General features: G+C 31.4%; 1 protein-coding gene across 1 annotated transcript in view; it reads left to right on the top strand.

The window, feature by feature from the left end:
- Window positions 1–1403: 1403 nt before the first annotated feature.
- LOC132733481 (uncharacterized) overlaps window positions 1404–15534 on the top strand; it is an 81301-nt gene continuing 67170 nt past the window's right edge. Inside the window, exon 1 of the mRNA XM_060720131.1 lies at window positions 1404–2259. Within this exon, the coding sequence (XP_060576114.1) occupies window positions 1472–2259 (788 nt within the window). The 5' untranslated portion in view covers window positions 1404–1471. The remainder of the gene's footprint in view (window positions 2260–15534) is intronic.

Below are 15534 nucleotides of genomic sequence, written 5' to 3'. Positions count from 1 at the left end.
TTTATTTTTATTTTTCGTTTGTTTGTTTTTTGTTGTTTTTTTTTTGTCATTTTTTTTTAATTTATTTAATTAATTTATTTATTTTTTTATTTTTTTTTATATTTTTTTTGATAACAAAAAAATGATAATCGAAGTCAATTCGAGTCCAATAACAGAATATGAAATAAATGATTAAGAAACTTCTGAAATAAAACAATCTATATTATATTTTAATATTTAACTACGTTAACTTAATATGCTTTGATAAATTTAAATTTAAATTGGTAAAACATAAAGCAACATGCCTTCAGATTTATTTTAATTTTTCATGAAAATTTGCGAAATGTATGAAAGTAGAATACTGTAAAGTGTACAAAGAAAGTTATTTACAAATTGCAAACGGCACTTAAAAAGTAATTAAATTACGAATAAGAGGTCAAATATGCAGATATAGCCCTTAATGCGTTATAGTCACGCAGTAGAAATAAGGTGATAATTACTGCAAAGTCAGTCATTAATTGCACATAATAATTATGTAAATTTAGTACTTAAATATTGAATCTTTTTTACTTTTCCTAAAATCTTATTACATTTTTCTCAAGTTTGATATTTTAGCTCATCTGGAGGCATACAGCTTTGAAATGTAAGAATACGACATTCTAGAGACAAATTTTCATGAACAAAATATGCACATCTTCAGTCAAACAAAAAGAATAAGTGTCAGATTGACAAGGGTCATGATTTAAAGCAAAAAGAAATAACAAACAAATCTTTCTCTTCTTTTGAATACAGGTTATTTAATCTTTAAACTGGTTGAAAAAATCAAGAAAACAATAGCAATGAAAAATACTTTTACAGGATTAGTTTACAATCCCTAATCTGTAGATATGTACGGGTAACGAATGACTTATGACGATAATATCTCTGAATGAAATTGATAGTTTATGAAAGGTCTTTGTATAATATCTGAAGTCTATATTTTTATTGATAAAAGGCAGTCAATCATTTTTTCATTTTGACCACACATAAGCTTATTAATAAAAAGTTTTGGTTGCACTCGTCTCCTAAAATAATCAACACTTTTTTGTAATTACCACTTCCTTTACTCTTATTGAAATGTAATTATGTAAATAATGAAGATCTTACAAAAAGTAATAGTATTTTCAGAAGTCGATCACTTGAAAAAGGAAACCATAAGAGGATTACGAAAAGTAGTCTCCATTATCCGCAAAATCTTGTATTCAATAGAACTTTGAAAGGAATTAAAAGCTTTCTGAAAAACAAAGTTTAACGCTCAAACTAAAATATTTCAGAAAAAATGGATGTTATATTATAGAACACTGTGTTGTACATAAGTGAGTTTTGATAGATAGATAGATAAATATATAATAACAATAAATTCACATTACTGGACTAACTTGTGTTTTAATATAGAAGAAATTACAATATTGCGAGGTTTAAGTAAGGCCTGAATTATATATAATATATTAAAATGGCCGACGGAGAAGATATTCTTGGGTCTCTTCCGCCTCCTAGAGTAAAATGGAAGGAACAAAAAATGGAAGATATAAAAGAGGCGACACTTGAAGGTTCACAATTTGAAGCACAGTTTCCGGAAGATAAACTTTCTGTTCAGCTTCCAATTGATTCTCCTAGACCCCAAACACCTAGATATCCTCGCCCGGCTTCTGGTGAATTGTCTGCAAAAAGTCGCCCATCGTCTGATGTACCGCATCCACCTAAAGTTCAACCGTCTTCCGATACACCATCTTTATCTAAAAGTCGACCTTCATCTGAGGTTCAGCCAAAAGAGAAAGTAAATAGACCAAAAACTACACTACGTCGAACTACGTCTGAAAAACATGTAAACGACGCTGACATAAATAGTCCTGTTATATCAAGAAAATCTACTCAGGAATTTCTTTCACCGTCTACTCCCCGTGAACACAATTCAACACCATCTAGAAAATTATCACTTGACAATCAAAAGCATTTCACAGTTGCACCAAATAAAAAGTCAGGAAATGTTCATAATGGCGTTCATTCTAATTCTCTATATAATAAAAATGGAAGTGTCTCTGACCGCTCTGAACCCAGCAGTCGTGTTAGTTCTCAACTTAGCTTTAATCAACGGTCAGACTCGGTCGGGCGAGTGTCCTCGCAATATGGGCATCAGAAAACTTTAAAAGGTGAAAATGGAAATAGAAGTGCCGTGAGATCGAGACCGTTTACTAGCACTGAGGTTGTGCAACTTAAGGGAAAGGTGATAGAAAATGGTTGGTAAGTTGATAAGTTTTATTAATCACGGTTTTAAATGTACCCCCATCCTTTTTGCTCACTCCTGCATCCTGTGCTCACTGGGGGCTAGCTTTCTGGTGGTCCTGTGTGCTGACTTGACTTAGGTGACGACTGTGTTATGTAAACATCCAGTTAAAGTTTTGAAAATAAAGTCAAAGCTTATTTCCAGTGTCACTGTTTCTGTTATAATTCAAAAAGGGTTATTTATAGAACTCGAAAGGATAATGAGGATCTTTTAATCTAAAACTTACAATACTTTAAACTATGAATTCATGTCTTGTCGTTTTGGTACACCTAGACAGAATCCAGTCTGAGAACAAAATGTAACAAAATCTCCATAATCTGTTTAACTTGAATCTGTATCTTCACTCATGTCTTCTTCAATGATCAGTTCTCTGTGAGTCTTTTCAATGTTGACTCTAACAATACTGTTATCTCACTCAACATTCATATGCATATATCAGTGTACACTCATCCCTATCATCTCTATCAAAAAGGTTCTCTCTAGATATACATCTATATGCACACTCACCCCCTATATACGTAGATTTGTGTACACCATATTTATCTGCACTGTTAACTTCAGATCTATGTATATATATTGATGTACATTCATCACTTATTTACACTCTTATACCAGACATGTAGATACCAATGTCTCTGCTTATACGTATATCTTTTTATTATACTGTTACACTGTCTGATATCTATAGATTTCTGTATACTTTCCTCTATCTACACTTAACATCCTCTATCTACACTCAACGACATAATCGATCAATCAGTTTTTTTTGTCTCTGTCTACATTCATACCGCTATCTTCCACTTTTTCTTCGGTGTTTTCATTGTCTCATAAGTAGTGATATCAATCTATCACTATACTTATCATTCTTATGAAATCATAAAATAATTAGTAAACATTGTTTTGCATTCATCATTGATTTATTATACCAGGAACGTATAATATACCTCCGTGTTTACATGTATATGTAATTCTGACTCTGACCATTTTGAGGAACATTCAAGTTCAAGAGAAGTGAGCAAACACACCACCACTGTTGATGTAATGTGTTACATTGTCAGTGAAATTTGTGTAATTATAGTATATTTCATTATCTTAATTCTGTTTTCGAAAATGTCAAGAAAACCAAATGCTAAATCTAGTTATTCGCATTTATCAGGTGTAATTTCTCGATCATCTGCAACACACGTCAAAAGTCGAATGAAAGAGTAGTTGGGCTGCCGTTGACAAAGATAACGAAGAAAGTTATCTATTTGGGTCAGCGTTTTCTTCAGACTTATGAATGCGAAATGGTCCTTTTAAAATTTACACAAGATATCCCTGCCATGTTTAAAGCATTTTGATGAATATTTTGGCAAATCCAATGTTTATTCTTGCCTTTGGTTAGTAAAAACTGCCATGTACCACCCAACACTTGTTTGTGTTAACAACTTCATTTATTTATGCCCTTAGCTTGACCGTATGAGACTTGACTTAATTACACTATAAATCTGCTGGAATTCTTATTTTTAATATTTTCTTTTTTAAAAAGTGAAATATAGCATGTGAAAAAGTAAAATGAACATTAAACAAAAACAAGTTGTGAATACATTTAACCAGTGAAAAAATATGAAGAGAAAAACGAGAAATGGTAAGGGAACCAGTAAGAATCGGATTGAATCGAGAATATCTGTGCCTTCAGACATTCCAACTGAGGACATTTCTGCGAAAATTCTTACCTCTATATCGAAAGCTGTTGAAAAACCATTTGTAAATGAATTGCATAGATGGATGGGACCTGATTCAGACAGAAGGAGTCTGACTTCCAGTCTCTCAGTTTCTATCTATTCTGACATAACATTTTTTGATGGAGAGTCTTTGAATGAGTTTGATCTAGATTTGGATGTTGATGTTGAACGAGATCAAACTAATGGGCAGTTTGTGTAAGTAGATGTAAGCCGATGAAATATATGGTCTTTCTTCTATTGTTGTAAACAGTTAGATTTTGTTTGCTTAACAGAGAAATAATTAATCGACAGTATTAACAAGTAGATCTATATAGATCTATTTAATCATGACTTTATGAGGTTGTATTTATAAATACTGCCTGGATCACTCCTTCAAGTATTTTGTGTACAGTGTAGGATGAAACTATTTTGTATAATAAATATATTTAGCAATAAAGCAGTTTTAAATATCATTTATGATTAACCTGTTCAAATCTTACTCATAATTTTGACTTTATATGGAGCTATTAAAAATGCAATATACTTCAGTAGGCTACTTCCGGTGACAATGATCGATTAAGTTAAGAATCTTGAACCTTCCAATCAAGTGACTCAGGAAAGTTTTACCAAAACAAGTTTTGAAATTAAATTGTTTTGCTTTTTACACAAACTATCGACCAAATCGATATGTCGATATCTTTCACTCGACGGAGAAAAGGGTAAAAATGAAGATGCATATTTATTGAACTAAATTTATCATGAATTGGCACCACAGCTTCAATCAAGTGTTGAATCCGATTAATTGTTTCGTCCTAAAATGATTAAAAATGAAATCAGAAAACATATGGCAATTCATCATCCATTTCCAATTATGACTGGATAGAACTTTAAGCCACGCTAGATGACTGCATCATTTGTCTAAAACACAAAACAGAAAAATGGGGGTGAACTGTCTCGATCAACTTTCATAAAAATAGGGTGATTAGTAACTGACTGAGGCTGTGAGGGTGATGTTTCAGCAAAATATGACTTGTGGGAGTGTCTGAGGGGTTTATTTTCTGTAAATCGTCATAAACAGTATTGCACCACTGACCAGTGAGGATTGTGCAGACTGGCAGGTAGAAAGAATCGCATAACAGCCTGTAATGTGTTAAAATAATATGATATTAGGCAAAGTCTATGAACAGTGAAGTTGGTTTAAAAAAAATGCTTCATTTTTGTTTTTAAATGTGTCATTCGGTATTTCATGCACCTCTTCAGTTTTCACTCGGAATACCTCGGCAATAATTATTAAGCTTAAAAGTTGCGACTGTTCCGTTATCGGAATACACCGCCCTGCCTTATTATCATTGAGTTACATTGAAAATGGCGGCGCCCAACAAGGAATGACACTGAAAATTTCACTGATAGGTATAGAAATTTTTTTTAATTGGTTTTTTAATTTATTTCCTTTTAAATATACACATGTAGTCTATAGCCAAGCAAGCCAAAGCCAGGGCCTGCTTGGCTGTCCCGGCCTTTGACTTCCCTGTATAACAAGTTATATATTGGACTAGTTGAATACGAACCCACATAGTACAACTTCTGGAATTGGAGTCCAATGCTTTACCCTTCATCATGCTTCATCTACTTAAGTTGGCTAAAGTTGTTGGATAATTATTTAAAGTACAGAACAGAGATCTCATCTCTAGTTTAATTTCTTGTAAAAAAAATACTAACAAATAGAATTGTTTCAGCTGATTTTATTATTCATATTTTCTTTTAACAACAAATTGAAGTGCAGGTGTTTATATCAACAATAATGGATTGATGACAACAAATTGAAGCTCTGGTGCCAGTGAGTTTTCCCATATAACATTTTGTGAAGGTATGGTTCAGTAATCAATCAGATCTAAAAGAATATGTATAGATAATCATACTAATCTTGCTGAGATGGTCTCATACAAAATACACACAGACATGCTTAGTTGTGTTTTATAGTGGTCCTTTATAATTTTGCTGGAAAGCAAAGCAAGAACTTTGGAAGATTTGAACAGATTAAAATTCTGATGACTTTTTAGTGAAATACGTTATTTGTGAAAAGATGACTGATAAAGAAATACTAAGATATACTATATATTATGACTGATACATGCAATTACCCAAAGAAAAACACTTAGACTTACTTTAGTTATGTTTTGAAATGGTAGCTATGATAGAAAATAAAAAACATCAATTGAAAGATTTGACTTATATCCCCCCTGTAAACTTTGTTTCAACTTTTATACAGGCTAATGTGATTTAAAATAATTTAGATAGATATGAGCTGCTCCAAGGCAGAACCAAAGCGTTTGCGACCAGCATGGATCCAGATTAGCCTGTGCATCTGCTGATCGCAAACGCATTACGTTGGTTTTGTCATTGTGCGGCTCATATATGCCTTTTTACATAGTATAATTCTTCATAGGCTAGAAATAAAATAATTTATGTTTAACCAGTATTGAATTTTCATTGCCTAAAGCTATCCCATAAATTCTTCATAATCATCCCTTTAAAAGTTTTAATTAAAAAAAGTAAGTGTCTCATTTTACCATTTTAGGACCTTCACCAAATACCAGTTGTGCTTGCATTTAAGATTTAGATCTGTCATTCTGTGATTCATTTCAACTTTTTTTTTGGAGGTTTTGTTTTCATTCCTAGCCTAATGAGCTATGACAGATCTTTTCTAAATATTCAATATTTTTGACATTATTTGTTGAATAAACATTTTGACCGTTCCTCCGCGCCCTATGTATTTTATGACTTTACGAAGGAAATCTTATATACTGTTCAACTTAGTGTATAGTCACTCAAGCAAATACAAGTCTGCATAATATTGTCAAAATTTTAAACAAAAATAGTATGCTTTTGTGTCGTTCTGTTACAATAAAAATACTGTTTTATAAACAATAAATTAAAGACATAGTGTACAGAAATAAGACAAATATTTAAAAATGGCTGGACTATTTATAAAAAGGAAAGAAGTTTTTGAGAGAGAAATTTGGATGTGATATATCCACATTGTAGGATATTATTTAAAAAATTGATATTTTTGTTAAATTAATTTGACTTGTACTAGATTCCAGTTGGTTTTGGAATTGATTTACAAAATTATAAAAAGGAAATAATGAAAGGTGACGGTAGCACAAAGGCCTCTAAGGAGAAGGTAGAAAAGAAAGTTAGGACTAAACTATCACCTAAAGCATACAGTATAAGAGATGATGAGAGCGAATCTAATTTTGATGCCGTTGCCAAGACATCTTATATGAAGCATAAAAGACTGTGAGTAAATAATTATGAAAATTCTGTTTGAACAAATAACCAGGAACTCTCTTATAAAATGTTTTACATAGCATTTTCTTTTCTACGAAAATCTTTGAATTTCAAACGCTCAACTAATTTAAACAAAGCACACTGTAATGAATTTTAAATTTCATCGTAATTATAATTATCAAAAAATCGGTACATGTAAATTTTACCTATTCATTTTTGTCAAAATTCAAGTTTCACGTAAGTTAATTCATTACAGTTATTGTTAATGCATTTCGGACAAAATTAACACGTTAAACCTGTTGGTAACAACTGACCAACCCATGTGACCAGTGCTGACCCAAATCAGCCAGCACAACCGTACTGTCAAATCAAAGTCTACACTGTCCACTTTTCAATCTTTACAAAATTTGAACTTTTCCCTAAAAAATTATAAATGGTTTTGTTCAGAGTGAAAGATACAAAATATTTAGTAGGTTAAGAGTTAATTAGTGTTATTACCATTATTGATCATGCATTTCACACAATTTACTTTACTGTGCCCTAAGTGTGCTAAATTTTAATTAGTTGAATAAATTGTTTCCATTTTTAGTGGGTTCAGATAAAAATATAGGTAATATATATATCTACAAAGGAACAAGAAATTTTAGAAATTGTACACCAAGTTCGATAGTGCCATTAAATGTCATTAGATTTCAGTCTTTTGTTCTCATGAAGTGACTTTGACATTACATGAAATAGTTGTGTTTTAATTGTGAAAGTTTGGCATAAGGACAAAGCTACTTCAGAATATTTAAAGTTTTGTTGTTGTATTATTATAATATTAAGGTAAACTATGTTTTTACTATCATGTGGCCATGTTTATACATACATGTAACTCACCATTTGTTTTGGCAGTTGTGGTTGAAATAGTACCAGTATATTTATTTAATAACAGGCAAATATGGTGTGTTAAATAATTTCTTATGTTTGAAGCACTATTTCTCAAAGCCTTATGATTTCTATATGTTCATACAAAGTAGGGTGGTTTCTTCAATTTCAGTTGTTTTTTGTTGTTGTTTTTTTTCTTGTTTTTTTTTGTGATTAAGATTTTTTTATAGTCAGTCACAGTCAAGGCAGTTTATCCTAATGTTGTAACTCTGCAGGCTTGTTTATGCCCTTTCTTGACCCTGAGGTCAACCAATGCAGACCAAGATCAGCTGGCACAAGATCATCTGTGGTGTCTAAATTATTATCATCTGCATTATAAGGTATTCAGTTGCCTTGAAATTTACCTTTAAAATAATTAATGGTTTTGTCCAGATTAAAAGAAGGTATTTAGGGTGGTAAGAATTACAGTTAATTTAACTATGTTTACTTATAATTAACTAATGTTTTCTTCTTTATAATTGTATTTCATAATTATACTGTTCTGAATGGATAAAAAATTAGACCACTCCTTTGTAAACATAATTTGTAATTTCTACTGTAATTACAGACTGGTTACTAAAAACCAGTAGATATTTCAAATACAAACAAACCTATACACTGTGTCTTAAGCTGAGAAAAATAATAGGCTATAGCCTTAAATGCCCGATATTGAACAAATATACAATATCTTGTGGGTTTAATTTAGTAAAGCAAGTAATATTTAGACAGAGTTGAAACTGGGTCTTTCGTTATCAGACTAAACTCCCCATGCTGTTCTAAGATGGGGCTAAAATTGGCTTAAATACTAAATCCCTAGCACTTTTGCGGTACATTTTTGAACTATAGTACATGTTGAATGAAAAAATGATACGAGTGTTGGAAAATTTTGTTTAAGTTCGGTCTTTTGTTTTTTCATTCTGATACATTGAACAGGAAATTGTTGTAAAAATAAGAATTTGTTGAAAGGAAGGAAAATAGTGAGACAAGTTTTATGTGTATTATCATATTAGCTGATAAGTTCAATTGGATGATAATAAAAGATTAGCATACTTGTGGAATTATATCTCTTTCTAGTGTCTAATGGGTTATCTTCATTCATTTCAAGTGACAAGTTGGAAACAAAAGGGTTGATTGTCTTTTAAAAATTAAGTCAAGCACATTTCAAGGATCAGTTTGTTTTGGAATATTTTCGAAATTTACCGCTGACAGGTTATTTGTTATAATGAAAGGGCTGGACTTTACTCTGTAACTAAGACAAACGGAAAATGATAAAAATGAGCACGCCAGGATCTATAATGTCTTATTCTACATATTCATCAAGAATGAAACAAAATAAACTGAAGTCAAGGTGAGACATTTCCAGAAAATTTACTCTAGGAGAAATTTGCTTCCTTTCGTGTAACAGAAGTCTATTTCTTGGCTTTAGCTTCAAAATCTAATGAATTAACACATGCTGTATGTTTTCTTGATATAAACATGTATGCGTATGTTTTTCATGAAATAAACATCTATTTTTTTCCTAAAAAAGGGTGTGTGAGGAGTCGTGAAAAAACATGTATGTGTCAGTTTTCATGAAATAATAATGTGTATGTATTGTTTTCATTAAATAAACGTGTATGATTTCATGAAATAAACGACACTGCATGTTACCTTGAAATTACTGATAAAATCTTCATAATTTGAGTGAAATTTGACTGGAAAATTCAGCCTCATAAGGATGAAATTTTTTGTCTGTTTTTAAAGTATTTTAGTCCCAGTCTCTGGACTGGTTTGTGATTTGCTAGCTCTTAATAAGTTTGTTTTATTCATTTTACAGTAATTCTTTCATTAATTTGTTGTAGATTGTTTTGTTGGCAATGGTTGGTTCATTTGTGCGTTGTTTATTTGTTTGTTTTCATGTATTCATTCATTCATTTTTTTATTCATTCACATCATTTATTCGCATCATTTATGCATTTACATTATTTATTTCATTCATTCATTCATTCATTCATTCATTCATTCATTCATTCATTCATTCATTCATTCATTCATTCATTCATTCATTCATTCATTCATTCATAAATTCTCATTTATAAACAATCACTTACATATATTCACTCAATTAATAATAAAATATCATGTATGCATTCATTCATATTCACTCATTTTTTCACTTATATATTGGACCTCTACCAAGGAATGATAAAAATTTTGTTACAAAATAAGCTCTTCAAAATTTTAGATTAACTCTCAGATTGGTTGCAGCATTAATTTGGTTTTACCCCTTAGCTCATATAGCTCAAATATACAAATAGAATTATCAAAGGGAAATTTATAAGTAACATTTGAAATGACATTAATCACCAAACTTGCTAATTCAGATTCAAATATTCTTAAAAGTAAAAATGGTGAGTACATGTACTTAACTTTTGCTTAATAAAAGTTATCTTGACATGTAACCGGGGAAAAAATACCCTCGGTCAGCTATAAAGACATATTTCTCAAACAAAACTAATTGTAGGGCCACTTTAAACATCCTTACATAATTATATCATAAATTCATATTGTAACCTTATTTCATTAACTATTCCAGTTCCCATTAAAGAAAGCTGCCATACTTTAATCATCTCATTTTCATTCACAATATCTCCTCCAATTTTCTTAATAATCAATAGTACAAAACTTGGTCAGGTATCCGCCGTGTCCCGAGGCTCATGTTCACATCGTCTTATATCTGGGAGATAACACGCCAAAAATATGGTCAATACTCAATGAAAATATGATTTATATCATCTTTGAGCAGTTTTATTATGTGGGAGCTTATCGATGAAACAATAAATTCATGACACACAAATGATATTCTTAATTGGATGTCGGTATTTGTCCTGTTGAATTTGGTACCTGCAATATTCCGTTCAGAGACAGTTTCGTCAAATTTAAAGCAGCATGCCTCCAGACTCAATTACATGAAAATTTTAAAAAACATATTTAAAAGAAAAAAATTTGTGAAGTGATTAAAAAAAAATAAAAAAAATTAAGTCTTGCAAACCAAGTAATTTACCATGAACAGGTCAAAATGAGCAAAAATTAGGTATCACTACCTTAGTAACACAGTAGTAATTTGGTGATAGATACTGAAAAATCAGTCCTCAATAATCACATAAAACATGTAAATCATTACTGAAAATGCAAAACTTTTCTTAAAATCTTTGTTCATTTTTCTCAAGATTAATGTTCTTGAAATAATTATGGCTCATCTGGAGGCATGCAGCTTTAAGCATTATACACTCAGTTTGTTATTAGGTTGTTTCATATAAAACATTAGCATAAAGTTCCCCTTGAAAAGAAGTTCAGGATAAATATAGTTTTAATAAGCAAATATTAGCAAATAATTAGCGAAAAATTGTATATTATTCAATAAAAAAAAATTTTTTTTCAAGGAAAACTTTTTTCAATTATGTTTATATCAAATAAGTTCAAAGAAAAAGTCAATGTTAATGATATGATATGGATCAGTATTGATCAGTACTGATTGTCAAGATGTCCTATAGTTCTCACATGTCACTTGGTCACTTGTTTTAAATTTCTTGATTGATAACACTTATGTATCAATACGACACTTAAAAGAAATCAAATTGAAAAAATCTAATGTAATTCTAAATGATTATTTTTCATTTTGTTCAAACTGATCGTAAAAAATAATTCAGATGTTTAATAACGGCACTTCTATTGTTAGGCATACTGTATCAACATGGCAGTCGTACATTATTGATATTGTGTCCAGTTTCCGCGGTGAACCAGCTTCTCTATTTCTTAAATACGTCTCAAATACGTCTCGGATCCTAAGTGTTATAATTGCTTTGTCAATGTATTGAAGTTGGTATAAGTTAACAGTAATCAATTACAGTGTTTGGTTATGTTTGTTTCTCAGCCAATATACAATGTAGTTCTCCATAAAAAGAACCAACTTGAAGCTCAATGACTTTCATAGAAATTAGGATGAAAGTAAAAGTTTGAGGAGGTCTGCAACTGTTTTGTATTTGCAGCATTAAAGCAAAGCTTATTGTTAGAAAACGATTTGCATTTTTTACATCAATCCTGGGAAAATACTTCTCTTTCTGTATTTTTTTTCAGTCTTTCAAGGTATTTTATGTATACTACATTGTCTTTTACAAAATGAATGTTCGGTTTAATATGCTAAAATGGACATTTGTCAAGACTTCCACCCTTATAGCGATACATGTACAAATGTTGGTTACATTTTAGCAGGGTTACTCATTTGTCGTAGTGGTGTTTTAAGCCATAAGAGCAGACTTGTACACTACTGTGTTTTAGAAATGCAGCAAACTAACAATATTTTATTAACATCCGGACCCAATGGCAACAATCTCTATTTTGAATAATCTGCCTGTCTAGATCTAAACCTCTGTATGGGGATGTTAGATACTTTTATTAAAGGAGTCTTGACAAAGGGTGGTGTTTATACCAAGGTGCCCACTGAAAAAGATACAGAGGAGCATCCCGGGGTTTCCTCCGCCTGAATAGCTGAAATGTCAGCGCAATGTCTGTACAGTGTTTGTGTGACAGTTACGTGAAAACTAAATAGCACATGAACAATTTACATCTGCATATATGCATAGCACACGTAAAATTTAATTCTGCATATATACATAAATTCTTGTCATTTATATGTCAAAAAAAATACTCAATTGTAAAATGACACTGACAGGTTTTGGAAACATAATTTGATCGTACAGTTTGTCTTGACATCTTATCTTTAAATCAAATAGTGATTACATTTGTGATTACATTTATATTCACGCCTCATCTTCATTCTGAAACATTTGTTGATACGACATGCCGAGTATTGACACACGGTGATTATCGTCCCCCCCCCCACCCCCATACCTGTCCGCAATTCTTTGAAGACTTCGAGTGCCGTGTAAACATTAAGTAACTAGACAGGGTCAGATGATACTACGGTTAGTTTCCTCATTGCCATTTTCTGTTTCCTTTTAAGATTATTATTTGCGAGTGAATTCACAATGGTCGGTCAAGTGTTTGTAGTAATTTGTTTCCGTTACTTTGTAAATAGAGGAAAAATTCCTCAAATTTTGAAATATTGTTCAAACAGAATAAAAAGGTACGAAGCTGATAAAAACTGATAATTTCTGAGAAAAGGATGTTATTTTAGAAGATATAAAATTTAAAGATAAAGACGAAATAAATGTCCTACATAAAGAACAAAGGTCAGATGAAAAGACATTCTTGTAGGGAATGTAGAGAATTTTATTAAGATATTTACTGAACTTTAAAGATTGAGTACAAATAGGATGCTCAGTATGACCTGATAGGTTATTAACTTATTATCAGAAAAGTGTTTACTTAATTTATTTCTTATATGGGACTATGTAATATTGCGAAGTTCTTTTTGTGGGGTAAATGTCCTGACAGAATATAATGACATGAAAACGAATGCCCTGCTTCATTTTTGGGTACAACAACATATGGTAACATAGTGGGCTTGCGACCAGCATGGATCCAGACCAGCCTGCGCATCCGTGCTGTTCGCTATCAGTTTCTTGTTATAGGGTCTGTAGGCGAACAGCATGGATCCTGATCAGACTGCGCGGATGCGCAGGCTGGTCTGGATCCATGCTGGTCGCAAACACATTATGTTGGTTTTGTCATGACGCGGCTCATATACATTTATCAGTATTTAAAATGTAATTTTTTGTTGGTTTCTATTGTCCGAATGAAAATTTCACTGGTCTAACTTCTGGATATATAGATGGATATAATTCTTCAGTACCATTTCTTCAAACAGTTTTAAATAATCTCCATGCATATTCAAGATGAAATAGGATAAAAAAAGTAAGGATTAAGGCTAATACCTTGGCTTGGCTCTAGACTATTAATACCTTAAATTTGAGTTGACATGGAAATCCCCTAAACTTCAAATGGACTGTCCCAAAAACAAATCAGGCTAAATCCATTTTAAAAATTCAGGTTAAGCAGTTTAACTTAGGATCATCATTTGTACAAAAAACTGATGATTCAGCAATAAAATAACAATGATATTTTTGTTGTTGTTGTCTTTTTTTTTTCTAAAAATTTATCTGTTATTGACATGTTTGCTTTATCATTTGTCATGACCTCAGTGATAAGATCTGCGATTCAATTCCTAATAAATTATAGATTTGAAAGGTATTGACAATATGATAATTTGTTTTTCATTTTTTGTTTGTTTTTATTTCAAGGAAAAAGATGACAGTGTAAGAGTTAATACTTGGCTGTTTGTGTAAGGCGGAAATGTATTATATTGTCAATAAAGATGCTTCTCGTGTAGTCATTTCACATTGCAAAAATATGCTCCTTCATGCTTCATAAAGCATATCACAGAAAAAAATTGCATCCTTTTAAATGTATAGATATGTTTATCAACACAACAGTGTCAAAATTCCATGAACTTAACAACCAGTAAGCAGTTAAGGCTGGATTCAAGTCATTTGCACCTCCCTCATTCCTGTGGGTTCAAATCCTGGTAGGGAATTTCTTTCATATTCAGGATGAAAGTCAATGGTTTGTTGTTTCTTTTTTTTTTATAAAATTGGTTTATGTCATTTATTATTGCTTTTATTAGTAAAGGCTACTGGATCTTTGCACCACAATTGTGACTGGATCTCTAAGTTCATTGAGTTTTGACACTGTTGATTGGGAAAAATTGACTACACAGTCTGAGCATACAGTAGTTTCTATTGAAAGAATATAATGTTAGATTCTTAGTATTGTTAAACTGTTGTTTAAGGTAACCTGTGAATCAATCTTGTTACTTTCCATCTTTCCCTTTTTAATAACCAATAACCAAACATTCAAAGAAAATTGGTTAGTGGTGGGGTGGGGGTTGGTTGAATAAATACTTTGTCTAAATTCATTATTTTAAAAGTGACCTGTAGTTTTTCGCTGAGACTTCATATAATTATGTCTACAGACTTGAAAATCAAGACCCACAACTCTGGCATATACTTTTTACTAAATTATTCCCCTTTGTGAACAATTTTTGCACCTATCAAGCATTGAGAGTATTTGAGCCTACTTAGTCCAAATGACAGCTCTTTTTCTTATCTTTGTGAAAAATGGAAAATGACAAGATGTGCAGGTTTTTCTACAAGTTTCCAATAAGTGAATGATAGAATTACATGTTATGGTTTAGTGACCAACAAACACAAGTGGCCATCAAGTAGTGCAAGAAGAAATATTTTATTGCAGATTCTGCTTTATTGCTGCTTCTCTATCTATTGTATAAATATGATATTTCACAGGCACCGTAACTAATATATGTCATATCAC

The sequence above is a fragment of the Ruditapes philippinarum genome, unplaced genomic scaffold (genome assembly GCF_026571515.1).
Source record: "Ruditapes philippinarum isolate M1 unplaced genomic scaffold, ASM2657151v2 ctg842_1_1_1_1, whole genome shotgun sequence".
Lineage (NCBI taxonomy): Eukaryota > Metazoa > Mollusca > Bivalvia > Venerida > Veneridae > Ruditapes > Ruditapes philippinarum.
This window is presented reverse-complemented; position numbering and strand designations above follow the sequence as displayed.